Raw genomic sequence first — 26,885 nt, 5'->3', positions numbered from 1 at the left:
CTCAAATACATACTAGGTATATGTCAGATTCTTCTCAAAGCAGCAGCAGCAGCCCACATAAAAGTCCAGATTCTTCTGAAAGCAGATGTCCAGCATCCCAGGACTTGGAAGAGGGGTGCGAGGTGCGTGGCATCCCACTGCCCCTCCTGAGTCCTTCCTGCCCAGATTATTCCGCTGCTCTTCCTCCCCCTTTTAAAGAAACTTCTGTTGGCTCTGAACCACTGTAAACCCGCGTGCCCAGGGCAGGAAGCACTCTGGAGGGGTAGTGCTACTGGATGAAAAGGGGCAAGCAGTTTTCCCTGGTGATGTGTTTCTTAGACAATTAGTAGTAAAATAACTTTTGGAAGATAAAGAAATTTAAATAAATCTCCCCAAATTAGGCATGTTATAAAAAGCAGTCTTCCTTTCCATTTACAAGAGCATCCTGACTTCAGGGTGACTGTGAGTGGACTGTCCCTGAGCTGTGCTGCGGGGACAGCCAGCCGTCCAGGAATGTGTGCGATGCCCACACACAATGCCTCCCCCAACTACACATAGGAAAGCCTGGCTTTGTAAAATGGTGAGCAAGTGAGTTTTCTGCAAGGCTAATTTTTCAGAGGACAGGCCAAGTATATTTAAATGCAAAGTGGTACAAAACACAATATCTTTGGAGGGAGCCACATATTGACCCAATGGGAGGGCCTGCTGCCTGTTACCATGGCCAGAAGCTAGGAAGGACCTGGAGGATTAGGATTCCATGTCAAGAGCGGGTCACCAGCATCTTCCTTTCTACCCTCTTCTCTCTCAGGGCAAAGAGACTTTTCTTAAAAATTAACATTAAAAAATTGCTTGGGGCAAGGGCAGAAGTGGTGTGGGGGGATGCCTCAAGTCAACGGATACTTACTTGATCTACAATTTCCTGAAGCAGTCTGACATCTTGCTCGCGAGACCCAGTGCTCTCTTCCAGTTGTAGGTGAAAGGCTGGAGAAAGGGACTCCCCCACCACTTTTAATCCAGAAATGCTGAAGAAGGGAAACACACACACAGCTGTAAGTCCCTTCCAGGCTCGAAGATCGCTCATGGAGAAATAACGTTAGAAGTCCACAATGTCAAGGCACAGTGAACGTACAGAAGCTTGCGACTGATGGGAAGCAACATTCCAATTCCAACAAAGAAAGGGAAACGAGGCACTCTGGGCAGTGCTTCCTCATCTAAAAAAGTCTGCCTGCGATGTGGCTTCCTGAGTGCAGGACCGGGTCTCATGGCCCCAGCCTCCCACCAGGGAGTCTGTGCCTCCTTACAGGCCCTCTGGGCCCCACCTTGGCCTGTCATTCCCTTGCCATGTGCTCCCTCGCCCCCAATGTTTGTTCTTCCCTGTGTTGGCTGCATGTGCCAGGGCCCAGCTCCAGCACTGCCTGCTGCTGGGGCCTTCTTCATCACCCACTTTAGGGAAGGCTCTGCTCCATCATTTGCTATTTTTCATCCTGTCTGGATCCTTCACAAGCTACTCACTACAGTTTATGTTATGCTTCCTTGCTTATTATCTATGTCTTCAGTTTTTGTCTCTCATAAATTACAGGGATGATTTCTGACATTAACAACATTATACCCCATCTCTACAAATAAAACAAAAACAAAAACAAAAAACAAAAAATTGGCCGAGTGTGGTGGCTTGCGCCTGTAGTCCCAGCTAGTTGGGAAGCTCAGGTGGGACGATCGCTTGAACTCAGGAGGTCAAGGTTGCAGTGAGCTGAGATTGTGCCACTACACTCCAGCTTGGGTGACAGAGCAAAACTCTGTCTCAAAGAAAAACTCAACAAATACCAAACATACATTACATTTTGACTAACAGCAATATGTTTAGATAGAAAAACGTCCTTATTTGCATGTTAAGTTTTAGATTTTACTTGGATTAAAATTATTTTCTTTTTACTTAGGATTAACAGCACAAAAATCTGTAGCTTCTCAAGGAGATAGATAGATCTTTAGGGGCCAAATCCTGTATTTTTAAATTAAATTAAATTTAATCCTGTATTTTTACTACAGCTGCCATGAGATGCTATGTCATATTACTATTATTATTATTATTATTTTTGAGATGGCATCTCGCTCTGTCACTCAGGCTGGCTGCAGTGCAGTGGCACGATCTTGGCTACTATCTAGTCAGGTTCATTTGAAGTCTATTTTATCCTATAACAACAAATATTATTTGACTTTTGATCTACCTCCTAGGACACAAATGTGATATATGTCTATTTGAAACTGAGCTAAACATTTTAGATTCCTTTCATTTAGTTTGTTTCACCTAAAACGATTTGTTTTTCCCTCAGAATGAAATGACAATAAAAAGTACTAGGTAGCACAACGGCATCTTCCCAGTTTAGGACTCAACAAGCCTTTACAGAATGACTACTGTGTGTTACAATAATGTGAATTCTGGAAACTCATCTGACCTGGCCTTCCAATCACCCTTGGAACATTATTAATTAGCGTCTCCTTTCTTTAAATATATCATGCTAGATCTCTCAATAAAGCAGGCTACAGGTCTGAATCATGGAATCTTGGGCATGTGGAATGTGGGGGAACCTTCTAGATTAGTTCTTTACTAATGTAGAAACTAAGCAATACACTTTGAAAACCCATTTCCTGTGTAAATTCTGACCATGTTAAACGCATATATCAAGTATCTTTTTTTTTTTTAAAGGTCATGTATTCTCACAGTATTAAAAAATTGCTTTCAGTCAGGTGTGGTGCCTCACGCCTGTAATCCCAGCACTTTGGGAGGCCAAGGCAGGTAGATCACCTGAGGTCAGGAGTTTGAGACCAGCCTGGCCAACATGGTGAAACCCTGTCTCTACTAAAAATATAAAAATTAGCCAGGTGTGGTGGTGGGCACCTATAATCCCAGCTACTCGGGAGGCTGAGGTAGTACAATCGCTTGAACCTGGGAGGCAGAGGTTGCAATGAGCTGAGATCGTGCCACTGCACTCCAGCCTGGGCAACAAAAGCAAGACTCTGTCTCAAAACAAAAACAAAAATAAAAGCAAAAAACAAAAAAAAACAACAAAAAAAAACTGCTTTCCAAATAGCATTTCATAGGAATCAAATGGCCTGAATTTTCCTCAAGAAATACAAGGCGCGATGGCTCACACCTATAATCCCAGCACTTTGGGATGCCAAGGTTGGGGGGATCACGAGGTCAGGAGTTCAAGACCAGCCTGACCAACGTGGTGAAACCCCGTTTCTACTAAAAATACAAAAATTAGCCAGGTGTGGTGGCACGTGCCTGTAATCCCAGCTACTCAGGAGGCTGAGACAGGAAAATCGCTTGAATCTGGGAAGTGGAGGTTGCAGTGAGCTGAGATCGCGCCACTGTGCTCCAGCCTGAGTGACAGAGCAAGACTCTGTCTCAAAAGAAAAAAAAAAAAGAAAAGAAAAGAAATACAAGGCACCTGAGGTCCAGATCTAACTTGTGCTTTTTGATCAAATGGTCTCATTTCACATGCTAGTGAGAGAAGGAATTAAACAAAATGCCCTGTCTCTGGTTGCCTAGATGCTGAATGTCAGATGAGTTTAATTAAAACCAAACAGACACAGTTATAGCTTGAGTTCAGCGAAGCCGTGTTTCAGAGTCTATTATACTACTCTTTAACAAAAGACTTTGCCAAACATATCATCTTATCCCAGTGGATAAACGAGCACTGGGCTAGCTCCCAGGGACAGAGCAATCACCAAAGTAGCCATGGTCTCCACTGTGTGCTTACAGTCTATAGGGAGAACCTGACACCAATAACTATCTCTATTACAATGAAAACAGAGGCAAACCAGCATAGGATGTTGACTTCCTTTCCCAAACTCAATCTCAGAGATGAGAGAAGTGAGAAATTAGAGAAAAATTGAACAAAAAAATTACTCAGAACTAAACATTGAAGATACTGCCTTTGAAAATATTTATCTTTAATATATTTATTGGAAAATACGAAATAAAACCAAAAACTAAATGTAAGAAGCTGAAGAAGAGTAAGAACACAGTGCAATGAGACAGTGCATAAAAATAAGAAAACACACTATGATGAAAACACACAAAACCAAATTTACATAAATAAAAAGTTAAAATAATATAGATATATGAGAGATAATCAACAACTATTCCCAAACCAAAGGCCCCAAGCCTAGATGGCTGTAAAGTGGGAGACCTACTCTCAACTTCTGAAGAAATGATCAAGCCTTGTTTTACTCAGTGCTTCCAGGAAGCAGAAAGAGTGGAAAATAGCCAAATCATCTACCGAAGCTACCCTAACACTGACTCCTATGTTACGTAAAGTTGGTACAAGGTCATAGATCCATTTAAATTATAAACAGATATAAAAAGTCAAATTAAAATATTAGCTAAATAAATCTAACAGTGTAGAAAAAGATATTATAATGAAGTAACGGTTTTCTCAAGAATGCAAGGATGGTTTAACATCAGAAAATATTTCAATGTAATTCAGCCATAAGACAAATTTATGATTTACCTTAATAGATGTAAAAAAAATGGATAAAGTTCAACGTCTATTTATGATTTTAAAAAAAGGCCTTCAAATTTAGGAATCATTTAGCCAGGTGCAGTGGTACGTGCCTGTAGTCCCAACTAGTTGGGAGGTGAAGGCAGGAGGATTGGTTGAGTCCAGGAGTTTGAGGCTATAGTGTGTTGACTATATCTGTGAATAGCCACTGCACTCCAGCCTGGGCAACATAGCACAATCCTGTCTCTTAAAAAAACCACAAAACAAAACAAAACTAGGAATAATTCGATAAAAGCTACTCACCAAAAACCCATAGCATGATGTTTTATACTTAATGAAGAAGTGCTTCTATACTGGGAATAAGGAAGGAATGTTTGCTATTATTGCCACTGTTCAATACAAATTAGGGACTCAGACCAAAGCAATAAAATAAGAAAATGAACTACGATGTAAAAGCATTAGGAAGGAAAGAGAGAACACCATTATTGCAGATAACAGGACTTCCATGCACATCATCATAACACAATGAAACAACTACTGGAAATACTAAGAGTTTAGAAAGACTCCTGGATATAAGGTCAGTTTAGAGAAAATAATAATATTCTTATGAATCAGCAATAATCAAGTAGAAAATATAACAGAAAAGACAACCCCATTCATAACAGCAACAAAATCTATAGGATGTCTGAAAATTCCCTTTAAAGGTTCCATAAAGGTACAAGGGCTTTATAGGAATTCCATTAAAGGACACAAAGGGAGATTTAAATAGAGAGCTCATGTTCATGGATGACATTTCCCTCCACATTCATCAGAAAATTTAATGCAGTTCCAATTAAGATTCTAGCAATAATTTTGGAGAAACCCATATTCCAAAACAGTGATAAAAACAGACACTAGTGATAAACCTGTATTCCAAAACAGTGATAAAAACAGACAAAATCAAAAGAGTCTGAGGAATGAGCAAATATACCAATGGAATGGAAGAGACAGTTTAAAAACAGATCTAGGTACAAATGGGAACCTGGTATATGATACAGTACTGCCATCCAGTAGGAGAAAGGATGTTTTATACTTAGCCAGATGTTATTCAGAAATTGATCTCAGTAATCTTAAACTGAAATATTCTTCTCTTGACCAATTTCTTTCTCCAGCCACCATCTTGTTTCTTAGTTCCTCTTCAGAGAAAAACTCCTCAAAACAGTCATCTAGGCCGTGTCCACCTGTCTGGAACCTCCTTCAAGCAGGCATTTTACCCCACACTCCCCTGAAACTACACACCAAGTCATAATACCTCTACATGACGAAGTCAAAGGATCAGTGTTCTGTTATCTGGTCTGGCCTGTCAGCAGTGGCATGTCACAGGCTGACCTCCTACATAAGCAATTTCTTCCCTGGTTTCCAGGACTCTAGGCTCTTCCAGCCTGCCTCTTCCTCACTGGCCACTCTTTCTCGGACTAGTCTTTGCTAGTTTCTGACCTCTTCACACTGAAATGCTTCATATAATATCCATACCCCAAGACTCAAACATTTATCTCTAGCTCAGTACTCTCCCTCACACTTCAGACTTGTATATCCAGCTGCTGCTCTGCACTCCATGTCTGATGGGCACTTTGGGCTTAACATAACCACTGCTGACCTTCCCCAGAAGGTATTTCTCCACAGTTCTGTCCCTCTCACTCATTAGCAACTCTACCTATTTACTCTGACCAAAGCCCCTAAGCTCTACCTGGAGTCTTCTCTTTCTCACTCACCCTGCATATGAACTTCTGCTAGATCCAGTGTGCTCTCCCTTCAGAAGATACCCAGAATCCAGACACTTCGCACGTCATGGCTCCCAACATGGTCAGAGTCACTATCACCTTTCACCTGCGTCAATCTCCTAACTGGTCTCCCTGCTTCTGTTCTTACTGCTGTTCAATGTATTTTTTCACACCATGCAAAAGTAATTTTGCTAGGGTATCAGATAGGCTGTTTCACTTTTTTGCTCAAAACCATGCCAGGGCTTCCTCTGTGTGCCAATGTCCTCATCATGGCTCACAAGTCCCTGTGTGTGGATGGCCCATGACCCAGCCCTCATCTTCCACCAGATTTCCCACTCCTTCCCTCCTGTCACATTGGCCTCTTTGCTATTTTGTTTACTGTTCTCTGTAACCATCTAGATACCAGCACGGTTTGCCCCTGCGACCCTTGTGAATGCGTGTTTACTGTGAGGTGCCATGGAGTCTTCCAACTGTGGATACTGAGTAGGCAACTGGGTGTGAGACCTGCAGCTGCAGTGGTCCAGGGTGGCGATACGAAGCTGGGAGCTGTCTATATACAGGTGTCATGAAACGATGTGGAGCTCCAGGTATGGGAGAAGGCAATTCTTCAAGAAGGTAATGAGAAGAAAAGAGAAGCACAGACAAAGTCTGAAGAGCAAGGTGTTGAAAGAAAGCCTTCAGAGGAGACCGAGATGGAGCCATTCAAAGATGTAAAAGGAAATCCAGGCGTGCAGTGTAGCAGAGTCCAAAGAAGGAAAGAGTGGTCACCTGTGCTGAAAACTATGGGGACATCAAGAAGATGAGCTCTGAAGATGGTCCACTGGATTCAGCAGTCAGTGGAGACCTCCACAAAAACAGTCCAGGTGAAGGGCAGTAGCAGAAGCCAGGTGTCAGAGCTGCCAGTGTAAGTGAAGACGTGGAGATGATAGCTACTGAGAGGAGCAAAGACATGGGGAGTTGCAGAGGGAAACGTCAGGTGACAGGCAAGAGGAATTTAAAGTGGACATGACTGCTAATCAAATAACACAAGAAAGGGGACAGGCTGATGACAAAGTAGCAGGGACAAGCAAAGGCACTCAGTCCTTAAAAAAAGGGCCTGTGGTAGTTGGAGCAACATTTACTGGTCTACAGGAGGGAAGACTGGTTCAGATACCCACAGGTGTGTAGATTTGTCAGGAAATATGACAGAGTCCCAAGTGACAGCATAAGGCCAGGCTGTTAGCTAAAAGTGAGGGGAGTGAAGACAGAGGATTAGGAATTTTGGAAAGAAAAAGTGTGATACAGCTGGGGTAAGTGGAGATTAGACTTAGAAAAAGGCAGGTTAACACCATAGAGTGAAAGGCATGTAAGGCTAGCACTGATGCATTTCCAGTGACTCCAATATGCTAGGCTGTGTTGGCATATTAATATTTCACAAACCAATGGAACTGGAACCAATACAAATATATCTCTCTACCATAAATCATGCAAGAACTGCTGTTACTATCACACAGACACACCCAGAACTTTAACTGTCTCTGCCCCTTCTTTATCTGGAACAGCTGTGATGTACTCATTTATCAATTGTCCTTTTCTTTCAGTTAAGTCTCCAGTTTCCATATCCGGAACACAGATAGGACTTTCATGACCAAGAAAGCATGTTTAACCTTAGGAAAGGCAAAAAGAAAGACCTCGGGCAATGTGAAATCACTTTCTATAAGACGAGAAATGTGCCTGGAGATATCACCAACCTCGATTTTTTTTTTTTTTTTAACTACAGAGGAATCTTAAAGAGTGACTCTTCTAGATGACGAGTCAGTGGGTGCAGCACACCAGCATGGCACATGTATACATATGTAACTAACCTGCACAATGTGCACATGTACCCTAAAACTTAAAGTATAATAAAAAAAAAAAGTGACTCTTGTGTAGTAAAAAAAAAAAAAAAAAAAAACACTGATAAAATTTCACTTGTTTCTTTTTCTTGTGTTAAAACTTAGTAATTTATTAAAAAGTAACACAGATGGTATGAACCCAGTCATCTAATTACATAATATATAATGGCATCCCTGTGTGTGCAGACATGGAGAGATGCTTCAGTGTTTACCCTGGTTATTTCTGGTGGTAAGATGTTGGGTTGTTATTTTCATCTTTCTATCTTCTGTACTGCTGTAATATTTTATTAATGAGTTTGTTTCATTTTCAGAAAAACAAAGTCACGATTCTTTAAAACAGATGATCTGGTTTTACACAAATAAACCAATGTGAGTGAACTAAGTTTTTGGTTTCTTAGCTGCAATCTGGTCAAACTGACCCAAGCCTAGAAATTTAAAACTTTCCATTAGTTGTTAAGTGTGGTGCAGATAAACTTTATGTTGGTTGAAAATATATAAAACTCACCCTTGTAAAGCTTTATGAATTTGTCCGCACTTTTCCTTCAACACTGCAAAAATACCTAGATGAAAAAAATACGTTTGAGAGTCTATTTGAAACTTATGATAGTACTAACCTAAAAATATTTTTGAAGACCCAGATCAAGTTCATCAATTTAAAATGCTACAAATCCTTCTACATACTAACAGAGCCAAGAACCCATACTCCCCTGAAGGCCCAAGCTTTGTCTCTGGTGCGTGCTAACTGGCCCCTTCTCACCTCAGTATCCCACTTTCAACAAACCTGGAATGATGCTTTCAAGAACAATCAATGCCTCTTGTTCTCATCAAGATCCTAATCTGGCTAAGAATCAAAGGGTACAAATTTATTGCTTATTTCTTTATCCTAAACAATTTGGTAAAAAATCAACTATAGTAAAGTAATTTTTACCATCTTTTCTTGATATTTTCCTTTTTTATTCAAGGAAAATCCCAAAACTAAAGTATCTGATCAGAAGGTAGGCGTGCCAGGCCATCTGAGAAGCAAGCATATGAATGAGCAGAGACACACATTTTCTGGTTCTCTGAATTAGTATCAGTGATGAAGATTCAGAAATACTGTACCGGGTAGGGCCTGCTGCTCCCTTTCCGTTTTAAGCTTTGCAAAGGTGGCACTGTCATAGCCAAAGGCCACATTTTAAATTCTTAGTAGTTTTAATTTTTCCCACTGAGTAAGTTCTTTGCTGGTAAACCCGGCTTGGCCTCAGTACCAACTGATGATTCAAAGGCTAAAGGTGAAAACTCACAATATTTATAAAATTGCACAGATAAAAAAGCAGCATGCTTCAGCCGATTTCTCAAAAAACTATTAACCAAATAAAGACTGGCTTATTTACACCAATGGAACGTTTAGGCCCAGAACTGGCTGAGAGGCCCTCCTCCTCCCAGCATCTCCACCCACTATCTGAGCTAGCCTTGCTTTGGCTCTGGCTCTGGCCCCAAGCACAGGAGAAAAGCTCTGACCCCAAGTCTTTGGGGCAGGAATAGCTTCTTCACTGCCATTCTTCCTATGAATGCTATATAATGTAACTGCAAACCAGTTTTGTCTGGCAAATAATTTCTCCAGTAAGTAAATCAGTAACACAACTAACGTAACCTGAAATCTCTTTGATTCCTTGGGTTTTTAAAGGGTTATACCTGGATTCTCTTCCATGATGTTGAGGGCCTCAATTGCTGCAGCAGCTAACAGGGGAGGTAACGAAGCTGAAAAGCAGTATCCCTGGCCGGAAAGTCGCTGAGAAGAAACAAATGAAGACATATACACATTCTCTGTCCTTTCTAGGTAAACATTTGAAAGGCACCAGTTCTCTAGAACAACTACTGAACAGTGTGTACATGTGGTGAGGGGGGTAAGATCCAGCCATAAATAAACATTATACGTGTAACAGAAACAAGACTTTCTGTTAAATGAGAGATCATTTCTAAATAGAAATATTTTGAATGATTCTTTAAAAATTGACATTTAAATAAAAATTGTGTGATAAACTAAGTAAAATTTCGTATTTCAAAGTTATATTTTGAGGTGACCAATGGAGAAATTAGTTTCAGTTTTAGCTCCTGTTTTTAAAAAGAACCCACCTGATGGTCAATTACAAAAGACCTGCCACAGCAGAAACCTCCAATAGAAGCAAGTGCATTCTCCATGTTGGCACTGATAAGATCAATATCATCAATCTGCCGGAAAAGGAGGAGTGACAGTTATTCCACAGTTTAAAGAAAAAAAAGGCCAACTTCAAGCCTAGAGACAAAATTTAACAGCATTAAACTGTCTGTTAATATCTGGATTCAAACTACCTATCTACATGAAAATAAAAAATAAACCATATAACATCTATCGCTGAATGAACTGTAGTCTCATGGCCCATCTCTGAAACTGTCTCATTTTATACATTTTTACCATTTCATTATACATGACAAATTAACTCACAGCAAAGACAAATAAATTATAAGAAAATAAAACCCAAAGCTGTTCAATATTAAAAGTAGTCACAGGTACAAAATAAGACTATTTCCTCGCTAAAACAGTGGTCTAGCTGGCCTTCCTCATGGGATGCACTGAGATAAATAAAAAGTCTATCGAAGTTTTGAGCACTTTATTCTTGTATTCAGTTTGCCTCTCAGCATTTCATAAGTCAATTTATCCAAACGTCATGGCGATGGAATCTTTGACCAACTGGACAGCAGAAGAACCTAATGTGCTCTAATGACCTAATGGGCTTTGAGTCCTACATCTTTCTGACCACTCAGAACTCCTTCGGTCCTCATCTTTGGGTCCAGCCCTCAGCACCAAGTTCCATTCTGGGCACACAGTAGGCATTCAATCATTACTTACTGATGGCCATGTTAATGGACTGTCAGAACACAGCTAGTGTTTTCCTTAGTGTTTCATAGATCCAGCAGAGTTTTGAGAAACTCTGCACTCCTGCCCTTTTTAAAAAGCACGTTTAAACCTTTCATTATGAAAAATTTCAAGCCTGAACAAAGTAGAACAGAACAAAGAATCCCCATCACCCAGATTCAAACATTATCAACTCAAGGACAACCTTGCTTCACCTATATCCCCTACCACCTTCATCATTTCTTTGTAGTGAGTCCCAGACTTCATGGGGTTTCATCTATAAACATTTCACTGTGTATTTCTAAAAGATAAAAACTCTCTCAAAACATAATCACAAAGCTAGTATCATACTTAAGACATTAACAATTTTTAAATGTTAAATTTAAATTTGATGTTAAATATATTCAAATATTCAGTGTTCAGATATCTCTGATTGTCTCACCAAATTTTCTTTTAACAGCATTTGTTTGAATCAGGATCCAAATAAAGCCCGTACATTCTGCTCTCTACTCTCAGGCGCTTGTGAGTATTTCCTCACAGTATTTCCCAAAGTGACAACTGCTAGAAGCATTCACAAAACTACAACAGTGAAGTTCAAGTTTTTTCCTCCATAAAAATTTTCATGCCTTAAAAAAGGCTGTAGTGTACTGCTAAATCTGCTTGAATTACACTTCCATTTATCTTTCCATTTATTCCATTTACCTCCTCGGTGCATGTAACTGCTGAATGTCAGTCTGCCTTGGAGGAGGTGCTTCCATCCAACCTCCCGGGATATTCACTCTGCTTTACATTTTTCTCTGGGACTATATGGTTAGCGGGATGTCGATAATGTAAGGCAATTTTACGTTTTATAGTTCAACTCTGTAACACAGGTTGCACAGCTCTTATGCGCATGTTTTGGAGAAAAAGCTTTCTGTAACTCTTCCCATGGTGGTTGGTAAGACAGCTGTTCAAGACTGGCTGACTTCCTCTGCCCTGAGGCTCCAGGAGCAAAACCCACTAGGCACTGCGGGCAGTCTGGGTCCATTTCCCTCAGAAAAGGAAACATGACACCTCATTCTGTTTGGGACTTTAAGAGGTTTTGCTGAATGCATGCCAGTGGTGTTTCTGACACACACACACATGCACACACACACGCACGCACGCGTAACTGTATCTACCTCCCACAAACACATTATATAGAATACAGATTTTTAAATACCAGAAACAGTATCCTTTCTCTGCTGTCATGAATACTTCTGAAAAGACTACTCAGGAAATTCCTAATGATTTTAAGAAATAATTGGAAGGCAAAATTTAACCATTTCTAGAGAAGAGACACTAAAAGTCTATTCGAATGAAACTTTGCAAACAGAGCACAAACCATGACTACCCACTCCGAGTTTATAAGTGCAGAAGGAAGATGGGGTTCCCTGGTCTGGCTGACTAGACTCATCCTGGGCTCACTGAGGTGACAGACACCAAAGTTTCGTGACCCTTCAAACTGATAAGGAACACTGTCTTGTGCCTATAAAAATATAGGCCTAGCAGAATGGAACTACATGTCTCCTATAAGAGGGGAAACGTTCTTAAAAAAGGGGAACTTACATTGATTCCATAGTGTTCAGTGACTCCTCGGCCATGCTCTCCTAGAACTCCAAATGAAAGGCTTTCCTCCAGGAAGATTCTTGCTTTGTATTTGTATTTTAACTTAACCTAAGTGTTATATAAACGTTAAAATACTAATGATTAGCACCATATAGAACATATTATGAAGAAAAAAATTAAGATTAAAAAGTATGTACAGCTGACTCTCAATACTTGTGAATTCTATATGTGCAAATTCATCTACTTATTAAAACTTATTTGCAACCTCCATATCAATACTTTTTTCCTGTCATCACGGATATGTGCATGTGCAGAGCAGTGAAGAATTTGAATTACCTGACACGTGTTTTCCCAGGTGAGGGTGAACAGGCGACTGTTTCAGCTCTGATCCTGTGAACAACTACCCTTTTCATGGCCTATTTACTGCCACTTTTTTGGACTTCTGTGCTTTTTGTTGGTGATTTTGCTATTTAGAGTCGCCCCCAAGTGTCATGCTAAAGTGCCGTCTATTACTCCTAGTGCTGTGATGTCCCTTATGGAGAAAATTTGTGTGTTAGAGAAGCTTTGTTCAGGCATGAGTTGTAGTGCAATGAATCAACAGACATTAAATAAGACACCTTTAAACAAAAATACACATAAAGCAAGTTTTGTGTCAACTGGTTGATGAAAATGTTGTAACCAGAGGCTCAGAGGAACCTAACCCTATTATTTGCCCCAGCAGCAATAGTTTAGTATTTCTTATTCCAGTGTTCATGGCAACTTTATAGAATATAAGTAGGGTGAATGATGAGAATCAATTGTCCTTTAGATGGTCTAAAATGATTCACTTAACAAAAGACAGCACAATACTGATTTTTTTTTTTTTTTTTGAGACAGAGTCTTGCTCTGCCACCCAGGCTAGAGTGCAGTGGCAGGATCATGGCTCACTGCAGCCTTGACCTCCTGGGCTCAAGTGATGCTCCTACCTCCGCCACCCAAAGTGTTGGGATTAAAGGTGTGAGCCACCATGCCCAGCTTCAGTGCTTATCTACACTTGAGCTGTTCCTACACTTCATCTTTAGTTTCGTATCTGTCCATCAGCACTGCTTCATTACTGTAGCCCTATAATATACATCCTAGTCTCTTCTGGTTCACTACCTCCCTCCCATTATTCTATCAACCATTGACACTCTTACAAAAACAAAAAGAAGAAAACAAATACATCTCTTCTATTGATACTTAAAATATATTTAGATTTCCTCAGAAATAGTGAAAACATTTAAAAATAACATATGGAACCCTTATTTTGAATCCTTATTCAATTAATAGACTCCTAGATTAAAATCTCAATGGCCGAATGCAATGGTGGTTCAACATGGAAAAATCAAATATGTATTACATACACATTAGAAGAATGTAGGGGGAAAAACCCCACATGATCATCCCAATAAATGCAGAAAAAAAATTTGACAAAATCCAACAACCTCTCATGATAAAACACTCAATAAATTAAAAATGGGAAGGAATTTCCTCAACCTGATAAAAGGTTATTATAAAAAACTCACAGCTACCATCATACTCAATGGTAGAAGACTGAAAGCTTTCCTTATAAGATCAGGAACAAGACAAAGATGCTCATTTTCGCCACCTGTAGTCAACACTGTAGTCGAGGTCCTAGCCAGGGCAATCAGGCAAGAAAGATAAAAGGCATCCAAATTGAAAAGAAACAAGTAAAATTATCTCTATTCACAGATGGTGTAATCTTATACATAGAATAAGATCCACAAAAGTATTATTTGAGCTAATAAATTCAGCAGAAGTTACATTATGCAAAAGCAATACACAAATATCTGTTGTATTTCTATAAATAGCAGTAAACAATCTAAAAAGGAAATTAAGGAAACAATTCCATTTATAGTAGAATAAAAAAATCAAATACTTAGTGCTAAATTTAACCAAACAGGTGCAGGACGTATATACTAAAAATCACAAAACATTGCTGAAGGAAATATCTAAATAGATGGAAAAATCCCAAGTTCATGGACTGGAAGACTTAATATCATTAAGATGGTAATACTTCCCAATGTGACTACATATTCAATGCAATCCCCACCAAAATCCCAACAATACTTTTTACAGAAATGGAAAAGCTAATCCTAAAATTCAAATGGAATTTCAAGAGACCCCAAATAGCTAAAATAATTTTGAAAAAGAACAAAGTTGAACTCACATGTTCTGATTTCAAAACTCACTACAAAGCTACAATAATTGACACAGTGTGGTACTGGCATAGGACAGATATATAGAAGAATGAAACAGAATAGAGTCTAGAAATAAACCCATACATCTATGGTCAATTAATTTCAACAAGGGTGCCAAGACCAGTCAATGGGGAAACATTCAACAAATGATGCAGGCAAAACTGGATAACCACTTGTGAAAGAATAAAATTGGACCTCTTCATCAACGCATACGCAAAAATGAACTCAAATGAACTACAGACCTAAATGTAAGACTGAAAACTATAAACTCTTAGGGGGAAACATAGCAATAAATCTTGATAATTTTGGATTAAACAAAGATTATTATTATTATTATTTTTTTTTTTGAGACAGAGTCTCGCTCTGTTGCCCAGGCTGGAGTGCACTGGCGTGATCTCGGCTCACTGCAACCTCCACATCCCGGGTTCAAGCAATTCTCCTGCCTCAGCCTCCCGAGTAGCTGGGATTACAGGCGTGTATCACCACACCCGGCTAATTTTTTTGTATTTTTAGTAGAGACGGGGTTTTACCATGTTGGCCAGGCTGGTCTCGAACTCCTGACCTCAAATGATTCACCTGCCTCGGCCTCCCAAAGTGCTGGGATTACAGGCCTGAGCCACCATGCCCGGCCAGATTAAACAAAGATTTTAAAATAAAACACAAAAGCACAAGCAACAACAAAACACATAAACTGGACATCATCAAAAATTTTAAAAACTGTGTGTCAAAGGACAGCATCAAATAAATGAAACAAACCCCCACAAAATAGGAGAAAATATTTGCAAATCATGTATCTGATAAACATCTAGTATCCAGAATATACAAGGAATTCTTTTAAAAACAAAAAAACAACCCAATTTAAAAAATGGGCAAAGCACCTGAATAGATATGTCTCCAAAGGTATGCGCATGGCCAAACAAACAAACAAACAAAAAAACAAGAAAAGAGGCTCAGCATCATTAGCCATTTGGGGGAAACAGGATCAAAACCACAGTGAGATACTACCTCATGCTCACTAGGGTGGCTAAAACAAACCAACAAAAAACCCCGGAAAATATAAGTGCTGACAAAGATGTAGAGAAACTGTAACCCTGGTATATAGCTGATGGGAATGTAAAATGGTGCAATCGCTGTTGAAAACAGTATGTCAGTTCCTTATTAAGTTAAACACAGAATTACCATATAATCCAGCAATTACCCTGCTAGATATATACATAAAAGAACTGAAAACAGGAATTCAAACAAATACCTGTACACAAATGTTCACAACAGCACTATTTGCAATAGCAAAAAGGTAGAAAGAACCCAAATATCCATCTGTGGATGAACATATAAAACAAAACGTGGTATTATCCATGCAATGGACTATAACTCAGCATTAAAAAGGTATGAAATACTGATACATGGTATACAATGTTAATGAACTTTAAAAACATCAAGTGAATGAAGCCAGAAAGAAAAGGTCATATATTATATGATGCCATTTATAGGAAATAACCAGAAAAGGTAAATCCATAGAGACAGAAAGCAGATTGGTAGTTGCTGGGAGCTAGAGGGAGAAGAAAATGGGGAGTGACTGTTTAATGGGTTTGAGGTCTTCTTCGTGAGTCATGAAAAGGTTTTTGACCAAGAGTTGATGGTTGCACACATGGTAAATGTAATAAATGTCACTGTCCTGTACAATTTAAATTGGTTAGTTTTGTGTTATGTGAATTTCACCTCAATAAAGGAAATCTCAATGGTCATGGTTTCTAAAAACAGTTATGCTGCTTTCACTATTAAAAAGCTAAGTTTTGGCCATGTGTCGTGGCTCACGCCTGTAATCTCAGCACTTTGGGAGGCCAAGGAGGGCGGATCACCTGAGGTTGGGAGTTCAAGACCAGCCTGACCAACATGAAGAAACCTTGTCTCTACTAAAAATACAAAATTAGCCGGGCATGGTGGCACATGCTTGTAATCCCAGCTACCTGGGAGGCTGAGGCAGGAGAATCACTTGAACCCAGGAGCCAGAGGTTGCGGTGAGCCGAGATCGTGCCATTGCACTCCAGCCTGGGCAACATAAGTGAAACTCCATCTCAAACAAAAAACAAAACACAAAAAACCAAAAAAGCAAGCTATGCTTTCATTCATATGCAATTCTACAAAAGGTAAAACTAATCTACAGGAATAGAAAGTAGATTAATGGCTGTCTGGGGCCAACATGGGTACTCACTACCAAGAGGCATCAGGAAGCTTTCTGGATAAAGTTTTCTTTCTGGATAAACATTGTCTTACATAAAAATGTTCCGTATCTTGACTGTGGTGGTGGATGGCTGCGGTGATACAGATGTATATACATCTGTCAAAACTTATCAAACTTTACCCTTAAAGTAGGTGTATTTTATACGTTGATTTCACCTAAATAAAGCTGGATCTTAAAAGCTACGTATGGCCGACTCAGTGGCTCATGCCTGTAATCCCAGCATTTTGGGAGGCCCAGGCGGGCAGATCACGAGGTCAAGAGATTGAGACCATCCTAGCCGACATGGTGAAACCCCGTCTCTACTAAAAATACAAAAATTAGCTGGGGGTGGCTGCGCACGCCTATAGTTCCAGCTACTCGGGAGGCTGAGGCAGGAGAACTGCTTGAACCTGGGGGAGGAGGTTGCAGTGAGCCAAGATGGTGCCACTGCACTCCAGCCTGACGACAGGGCAAGACTGTCTTGGGGGGGAGAAAAAAAAAAAGCTAAAGCTAAGTTTTGGCCAGGTGTGGTGGCTCATACCTGTAATACCAGCACTTTGGCAGGCTGAGGCAGGAGGATCGCTTGAGCCCAAGAGTTTGAGAACAGCCTGGGTAACGCAGTGAGACCCCTACTCCACAAAAAAGGGAAAAATCAGCCAGGTGTGGTGGCATGTGCCTGTAGTCCCAGCTAACTCAGAAAGCTAAGGTGGAAGGATCACTTGAGCCCAGGAGGGTAAGGCTGCAGTGAGCTGTGTTCACACCACTGCACTCCAGCCTGGGCAACAGAGCAGTCTTGATTACTCTTTGAAGGCCAGCACTGGCATTCAGTGTTGTTCTTCTTCCCTGATCTGAGCAAAATATGCTTATGAGGCCTAATGCGCAAAGCAACGCAGACGTTATACACTAAAAGCGGTCATAAACAAAAGGCACATCTGTCAAATAGTCCAAATATTAAAATTACGGCTGAACATGGTTGCTTACCAATTCTGGAAGAGGACAAATAGTTCCAGTATTCATATACAATCCTTCTACTACAATGAAACGCCGAGTTACACGAGCCTTGCGAGGATTCTTTAAAAGAGAAAAAGCAGACATCTTACATTTCAGTAACTCTAAAGACAAGATCTGTTACATATTCCCCAGCACTTTCACCTTACAAGATTTATTCCTAAAAAAATATTCTGAATGAATTGAAAGCTCAGTGTTTGTGATGGGTTATTTTGAGATGAACAACAGTACTATCTTCTCTCAGACGTTTTTCAGCTCACAGCATTAGCTAGGTGACCCGCCACACACACAAACTAATTAGGCCCTCTGAGAATATTAAAACACAAACAAAACCCTCCAAACCTCCAACTGGGAAGGGGCCTAAGGGACTTTCTAAAGAAATGGGAATGTTTTACATCATAATGGGGCTGACATTCCTGGGTTACATGGGTATAATCACTGGTCAAAATTGTATGGCTGCATTCATGTGATTCAATGTCTGTCAATTTTACCCAAAACAACTATAATGAAGGTCATCATCATGAAGATGGGGTGAGGAACAGATGGCACAAGAATGATGTAATGCTGATAACAAAGCTGGGAGAAGGGTACAGGGGGCTTCACTATACCACTGTTTCCTTCTTATATGTTGGCATTTTTCCATAACAAAAAGTTAAAAAACTCAAACTGTTTTCCTTCACCTCCCAAAAAAAGGGGCAACCCTGTTCCCTCCTCACTCCCCACTGATGTATTATCGGATCAAGTAAAATTTGACTATGAGCTTGTCCAATGATGTTCCCAGGTGGTGGGGTAGAGAGGTCTCCTTTTCTTTTTTTTGAGACGGAGTCTCACTGTCACCCAGGTGGGAGTGCAGTGGTGCCATCTCTGCTCGCTGCAACCTCCGCCTCCAGGGTTCAAGCAATTCTCTGCCTCAGCCTCCCGAGTAGCTGGGATTACAGGCACCCGCCACCACGCTCAGCTGATTTTTGTATTTTTAGTAGAGATGGGGTTTCACCATGTTGGCCAGGCTGGTCTTGAACTCCTGACCTCTTGATTACTGACCTCGGCCTCTCAAACTGCTGGGATTACAGCTTTGAGCCACCACGCCCAGCAGAGATCTTTTCAAAAAACACACACCTTCACACACTCTGCTCAGAGCAAGTCACTAATAAATCTCCCACATGTATTAAACTGTACATGGTTCAGGTGTGTGGGACTGCAAAAAATACTGAGATCCACAGATAGAGTTTGCCATTACCTTCTTACTCAGAGATCTCTTGCCTCTAAGTTTCTGCTCCAATGGACAATTAGAAATGATCAGAATTAGAAAGTATCAGAGCAATGCTTTAAGGGGTATTTTACAACCCACAGCAGTAGCACTAAAAAAAAAAGTTTGTTGAGGAATAAAAAGTATATATCACTGATGTTGCTCAATCATCTTTACTCTGTCAACTCACAACTGAAAGCTGGGGAGCTAGCAATATGTTAGAAGTGATAGATGAAGAGATGCCACCCTAATTTCTACACAGGGCATGCTACCTCTGCCTGTCTTTAAGGAAAAACATTTTCTTAGATTTAAAAATATTCAATGTAGGATTCTTGGGAAATGGAAAAGTACAAAAAACAATTAAATAAATCAGCTAATCATACCACATGGTGATAATTTTTGTCTTTCTTGTATAAACATATAAATTACTTTGTTCAGAATCAGGATTTTACTGTAGTTTTAGGACCTGATTTTAAAAACATTATGCTGTGAGCATTTCTAAATTATTTCAGATTACATGATTTTAATGGAGACGTTCTGCCTGTGAGTATACCATAAACTACTTATTTCCCTAATGTTGGATTTAGTTGTTTCCTTCATTTGCTTTTTCATATCACAATATGACTATCCTTCAAAATGTGACATCATTTCTCGTAAGTTTTTAAAGACAGCACCACAGGAATGGGTCAAAGGGCATGGAATTACTTGGATCCTGGAATGTATCTGCCCATTTGCCTTCCAGAAAGGCAGTGCCAATTTAAACTCTTTCCAGTGTCATAGGAACACTCTTTGTCTCACCACATCTGTGTTAGCACTGACTATTACTATTAAAAACATGCCCTAATTTAACAGGCAAAACTCCTAGCCTAATCTCCTTAATTATTAGTGAGGCCAGGCTATTTTTCACTTGTTCATAGTTATGTGTATTCCTTTTATGAACTACTGTTCATATCCACTGACCATTATGGGAACCCTGTAGGAAAGGGGATAAAAAACAATTCATGAACCACAGCGCTTGGGAAATGGACAAAGAAAACATTCAAAGTGTTAACGACCAGATTATTTATGTGAAAATGAAACTGAAAATGAATATTTCTAAAAACCAAAATGTAGAGTTACTTAGAAAGCCTGCTCTCAGCAAGAAAAATATAAATTAGTAAAAAAGTAAAAATTATAAAGTAGAAATAAGTTTCAAGATATTTAATTTTACTTCTTGTTGCTCATTTAAAAAAAAAGTTCTATGGCTTACAGATCTTGTAGAAAAAGAGCACATACAAAACTTGAATCTGATGTTTTCCAAATTTATACAATACTAGGCAAAACAAATGGCAGCAGACTGCAGTTCTAGTACTGAAAACAGACTAGCTTTCTATTACTGCATCATCATAAGAAACATCTTTTTATACTTTGTAAAAGAAATTAATCAGTGGAATGGGCTGTTTTCAGATTTTGCCTATAGATTTTTCTAAATTGTGTAAATGTGAAACGTTAGCCTAGAGCAGAGTTAGTATAAAATGGCAAGATCATGCATATTCATCATGAGAATGTGTATATTCATGAAGTGATGCACTTAGGCTGACACCTAAACAAAGATGACAGAATCCTAAATGAATAATGCAAATATTTGGAAAATTGAAAATTAACACAAAATACACAAAATTAAGAAATGTGATGAGCATTTTTATCATTTATTCTAGTTATGAATGAGTTGCACTGGCAAAGTCCACTTGAAACTGTGTCTGAGATGAAGACACACATCATGGTGTCCTGCTCAGAACCACAGACCTGAGCTACTTTACTTACCCATGTCATCAGGGGAAAATAAATTGTAATTTTAACAATGATGCTCTGAACACACTTCCTCTGTTTCACCCTAATCAGAACACCAAGGAGCTACTTCCAAACCACCACCACCTGGGTTATGTTAGGTTCTTGAGAGGAAACAGCTGAAAACAGGGCTGCAAGCTGGAAGGAGACCATGTTAGGGGCAGTCATTTCCCACAGGCAGTAGCTGCTCAGAGCAGGATACAGGTGGGGTGGGGAGAAAGGGCTTCACTTTGTTCATATATTAATATAATAAGCTTGCTGCCATTCTTTCCTCATGTAATTGATACATGATTTATTCTGGTATGAATAAGCCTATTCTGAATTCACTAGGTACATGTCATTAAAGGCCTAGTAAGTTTTGGTGTCATTATGCCCAGCTATGAGTAGACATCTCCCTGCCTCACTAAGCACATGCTGTTTTTCAGCCTCTCTTGATCTCTCAGAAAGCTGCTTGGATTACCTCCCTCCAATTTGCTATATGTAATTACGGCAATGACAAGGCAATTACAATCAGACTTGGCTCTCCAACACCAAGTACATTTAATAAGCAGGAACACCTTAATATCCAAATGTGATCCACAGGCAAGTTTTCATGACAAATTACCATTTCATATATAATTTAGCTGGTTAGAAAGTACAAAAGAACTGTATAATTTTCTTCAAAAGAATCATACCTTTTGATCTTCGATCTCTTGTTCTTTTAGTAGTCGCTCGAGGTCAGCCATGTCATTATGCTTAAATAACTTAATGTCACTACGGGATGCCTGTAATCCTTTCTGAATAGCAAAGCAGGCAGCTCTATCTCTGCAAGGAAAAGAGATCCACCAAATTGGGTTTAAAGGGTCTTGTCAACATTCTCAAAAAGGAATGCTTGTTTTTGTAAGCTGACCAATCACTGATTGTTAACATGAGCATAGCAAATAAATAAAACATGTTTGAATATTTATACATCATTGTTTGCTCTTCATCCATGAGTCCTTTTCACATAACTACCATATTTAATCTATTCCAAGAAGCACACTTTCACTATATATTAATCTCTCTGAAATTAGCATGCATCTTACTATGGATGACATATCAGTTTATTCACATACTTTTCTCTTTCTAAGAAACATAAAATACTGGTGTGCCTCACCATCAGTGGCATCTCTGATATGACTGACACATTACTCTGCCATTATTTTGCCCTGAGAAGTAATACTGGCAGCCCAGCTAGACAGAAAACTTTTAGACAATGACTATTCTACTGTAGCCAAACACCACAGAAAAAAAAGAGGGGTACCCAGCCCCATCTATGTCAGCAAAGGCTGAGAAGGGAACTTAGACTTTGACCCTCGAGAGGCTGTAACAAGGCGACACCACTCCTAGGGTGTTGTCAGGGAAGGCCAAGTAGGAAGCTGAGCCTTTTATTCATATCAGTTGGTAACAAGTGGACCCCCTCCACCCCCACTGTGGTGTCAGCAAAGAACACATGGAGAGCCCTAACTTCCACCTGCACTTGGGAGTAGTGGGCACCCTCCCCATCTCCTCCTGGGCAGTGTCACAGGAGGGCGAGTGGAGAGTCAGGACTATTAGCATCACCCAGCAGCAACAAAGAAACCCCCAACGATGTCAATGGAGGCCGAGTAGGGCCCCTGAATTGTTCCTCCTCCTGGCAGTATGAGGCAGCAGTCCCCTAGCCCCTTCCCCTGTTGGAATCATGTCAGAGAAAGCCAAATAAAAGAGATGGCTTAAACTAGACATGGACTACAGCAGCACAATATGAAAGTGTCTAGGTTTCCATCAAATATCCCTTATATCAAGAACCAGAAGATATCAAGTAGAATGAAACAACAAATGCCAATAGTGAGATGACAGAGATATCAAGATTATCTTACAACAATTTTAGAGCAGCCACGATAAAAATATTTTAATGAGCCACCATGCAGACACCTGAAGCAAATGAAATAATAAAAAGCCTCAGTGATGAAATGGAAGATACAAAGAAGAGTCCTACGGAGATATCAGAACTGAAAAACTAAATTACTAAAATAAGAAGCTTAGTGGATGGGCTCAGCAGCAGAATGGAGGCAGAGGAAGGATCAGTGAACTGAGACAAGCAATAGAAATTATTCACTGACAGCCGGGCGCAGTGGCCCATGCCTGTAATCCCAGCACTTTGGGAGGCCAAGGCGGGTGGATCACGAGGTCAGGAGATCGAGACCATCCTGGCTAACATGGTGAAACCCCATCTCTACTTAAAAAAAAAAAAAAAAAAATTAGCTCGGCGTGGTGGTGGGTGCCTGTAGTCCGGGTTACTCGGGAGGCTGAGGCAGGAGAATGGTGTGAACCCGAGAGGCGGAGCTTGCAGTGAGTCAAGATCGTGCCACTGCATTCCAGCCTGGGTGACAGAGCGAGACTCTGTCTCAAAAAAAAAAAAAAAAAAAGAAAAGAAAGAAAAAAAATCATTCACTGAGCACAACAGACAGAAAATAGACTAGAAAGAAATGAACAGAGTCTCAGGGACCCATGGGATTATAATAAAAGACGTAACATTTGTGTCATTGGAATTCCAGAAGAAGAGAAAGAGGTGGGGAGCTAAAAAAGTATTCAAATAAATAATGGCTAAAAACTTCCCAAATTTGTCAAGTGGTTTAAATCTACAGATTAAAGAAGCTGAGCAAAATCCACACAGACTAATGCAAACAAATAGTTGCCAAGGTACATCATAGATGACTTCTGAAAACAAATGACAAAAAAAATCTTGAAAGCAGCCAGAGAAAAATGACACCTTATACATAGAGAAAAACAATTTGAATGATGGGAGATTTTTCATCAGAAACCAGACACCAGAAAAAAAGCATCACAATGTGTTTCTAATGCTGAAAGAAAATAACTGTCAACCCAGAATCCTATAACCAGCAAAAATATCCTTTAGGAATGAAGGTGAAATCAAGACATTCTCAGTTAAGAAAAATGAAGAATATTTGTCACTAGCAGACCTACCCTAAAGAAATGGCCAAAGGAAGCCTTCTAAATAGGAAAAAAGCCATAAAAGAATACTGTTAGATATCAGGAAGGAGGAAGGAGCACAGTAAGTAAAAAATATGGGCAAATACACTAGGCTTTTTTTCTCCTCTGGAGTTTTCTAAATTATTTTGGACAGTTAAAGCAAAAATTAAAACACTGATGTGGTTCTCACTGTATGTACAGGAAATATTTAAAACAATTATAATGTAAATGAGGCAAATAAAGGAATGTAAAGGAAGGTAAAAGTTTCTACACTTGAACTGGTACAATGATGACACCAGTAGTCTATTATAACATATGTGTAATGTAACACTCAGAGTAATGACTAAAAAAAGCTATACAAAGAAAAAGTAAATTCTAAAAACATGTTCAATTAGCCCACAGAAAGGCAGAAAAGAGAAAATAGAGAAACACAAAGTAGAGTGAACAAACAAGAAACAAAAAGCAAAATGGCAGACTTTGTTTTAACAGACTTAAACTCTACTATATCAATAATTACATTAAATGTAAATGTACAAATACATGATTTAAAGACAGGCAGGTAGAATAAATTAAATAACATGACCCAACTATATGCTGTCTGTAAGAAACTCACTACAAATATAATAATACAGGTAGTAAAAAATACAGATTTATACACACAACTATGTAATATAAAAAATAATAAAAAGGGTATCTGACAAAGTAAACTTTGGAAGAAAGAAAATTATCAGAGTGTTTGCTTTGGCAGCACATACACAAAAAGTGGAAAATTATCAGAGACAGAGAAGAACATTATGAAACGCTAAAGGGGTCAATTCATCAAGAAAACTTAGTAATCCTAAATATGAACTAAACAAAAAAGCTAAATTTGAGATGCAACCACTGATAAAACTGACAGAAATAGACAAACCCACAACTACAGCTGGAAACTTCATTATCCTTCAACAACTGATAGAAGAACTAGACAGAAAATCACCAAGATAGAAGAACCCAAAAACACCATCAACCAAAAAGACTTGACATTTATAGAACACTCCACCAAACAGCAGCAGAATACACATTTTTTAAGTGCCCATGTAAGATATTCCAAAACAGACTGCCGTATTAGCCATAAACCAAACTACAACAAATTTAAAGTCCCCAAACACCTGAAAAGTAAACAATACACTTCTAAATAATCCATAGGTCAAAGGGAAAGTGTAAGCTGGGCATAGTGGTGCGTTTTTGCAGTCCCAACTACCCAGGAGGCTGAAGCAAAAGAATCCATTGAGCCCAGGAGTTCAAGGCCAACCAGAGCAAAATAGTGACACCCTATTTCTTAAAACAAAACAAAAATGAACTAAATACAAATGAAAACACAACACATCAAAATTTGTGAGACACAACTAAAGTAGTGTTGAGAGGGCAATTCATAGCACTAAATGAACATTCAAGAAAAGAGAAAAAGTTTCAAATTAATAATTTAAGCTCTTACCTCCAAATCAAGAAAAAGAACAAAATAAACCAAACGTGAGCAGAAGGCAGGAAATAATAGGAGAAATCAATCAATGGAACTGACAATAAAAATACAATAGAGAAAAAACAATGAAACAAAGAGCTGATTCTTTCAAAAGATCAATAAAATTGACAGACCTCTAACAAGACTGACAAAGAAAACAGGAGAAAAGGCACAAATTACCAATACCAGGAGTGAAACAAGGTATATAACTGTGGACTCTGCAGACATCAGAATAATACGGGAATACCATGAACAGCACCACACATGTACATCTGACAACTTTTAAGAAATGGACCAATTCCTTAAAAAACACAAACTACCTCAATTCACTCAATATGACAGATAATTTGAATAGCCTGATAACTACTAAGGAAACTGAATTCAGAATTAACATACTTGCAAAAAAGAAATCTCTCCAGGCCCAGATGGTTTCATGGGAGAATTCTACCAAACAATTAAATAATTAAAAGTAATTCTATACAAATAGCTCCACAAAATAGAAGATAGAACGCTTCCCAATTGATTCTGTGAAGTGTTATTCTGCTACCAAAACCAAAGTAAGTATCAAAAAAAGTGTATTATAGGACAATCTCCCTCATGAACACAGATTCAAAATCCTTAACAAAAGACTGGCAAATCGAATTTAGCTTTTTATAAAAAAAAAATTATACCCCATAACCAAGTGGTATTTATTTCAGGTATGCAAGGCTGGTTCAATATTTGAAAATAAATCAATGTTATCCACCACATTAACAGACTAAAAAAGAAAAATCACATGATCATATCAACCAATACAGAAAAAGTAGTTGACCAACCAAATTCACATTGATTTGCAATGAAAATGCTCAGAAAAAAAAGATGAGGTGCAGGAAAGTGAATGTAATAAAGAGCATCTGTAAGAAATCTGCACATAACATTATACTTATTGGTGAAAGAGTAAACGCTTTCTAATATCAGGAATAGGGCAAGAATGTCTTCTCTTACTACTTTTAACACAGTCCTTGGAAGTTCTTGCCAGTGCAATAAGGCAATAAAAGGGAATAAAAAGTAAGTAGATTAGAAAATAAATAAAACTATTTACAGATGACATGACGACTGTCTACATGGAAAATCCTAAGCAATCTAGAAAAACAGTTCCTAGAGCTAATTAAGTGAGTTTGGCAAGGTTGCAGGATACAAGCTCAGCACACAAAAAATCCATTTCATTTCTATATTTTAGCAATGAATACGTGGACATCAAAATTTGTATTTGCAAACCATATATCTGATAA

At 39.1% G+C, this 26,885-nt stretch overlaps 1 protein-coding gene across 14 annotated transcripts in view; it reads right to left on the bottom strand.

Annotated features, from left to right (window-relative positions):
- Positions 1 to 26,885, bottom strand: part of SPTLC1 (serine palmitoyltransferase long chain base subunit 1) — an 86,058-nt gene that overhangs the window by 5,412 nt on the left and 53,761 nt on the right. For 12 of the 14 annotated variants that reach the window (XM_024345506.3, XM_054657775.2, NM_001280432.1 and 9 more), the window contains 7 exons: positions 21,800 to 21,929; positions 18,026 to 18,115; positions 12,584 to 12,691; positions 10,237 to 10,332; positions 9,796 to 9,892; positions 8,627 to 8,681; positions 884 to 1,001 (listed from right to left, as the gene is read on the bottom strand). In XM_024345506.3, coding sequence (XP_024201274.1) covers positions 884 to 1,001; positions 8,627 to 8,681; positions 9,796 to 9,892; positions 10,237 to 10,332; positions 12,584 to 12,691; positions 18,026 to 18,115; positions 21,800 to 21,929 — 694 coding nt within the window. Of the gene's footprint in view, positions 1 to 883; positions 1,002 to 8,626; positions 8,682 to 9,795; positions 9,893 to 10,236; positions 10,333 to 12,583; positions 12,692 to 12,919; positions 13,116 to 13,452; positions 15,273 to 17,454; positions 18,116 to 21,799; positions 21,930 to 26,885 lie in introns of those variants that run through there. The other 2 variants (XR_010148465.1, XR_010148466.1) reach the window with 2 other exon arrangements.

This window comes from Pan troglodytes, chromosome 11, assembly GCF_028858775.2.
Source record: "Pan troglodytes isolate AG18354 chromosome 11, NHGRI_mPanTro3-v2.0_pri, whole genome shotgun sequence".
Taxonomy (NCBI): Eukaryota; Metazoa; Chordata; class Mammalia; order Primates; family Hominidae; genus Pan; species Pan troglodytes.
This window is presented reverse-complemented; position numbering and strand designations above follow the sequence as displayed.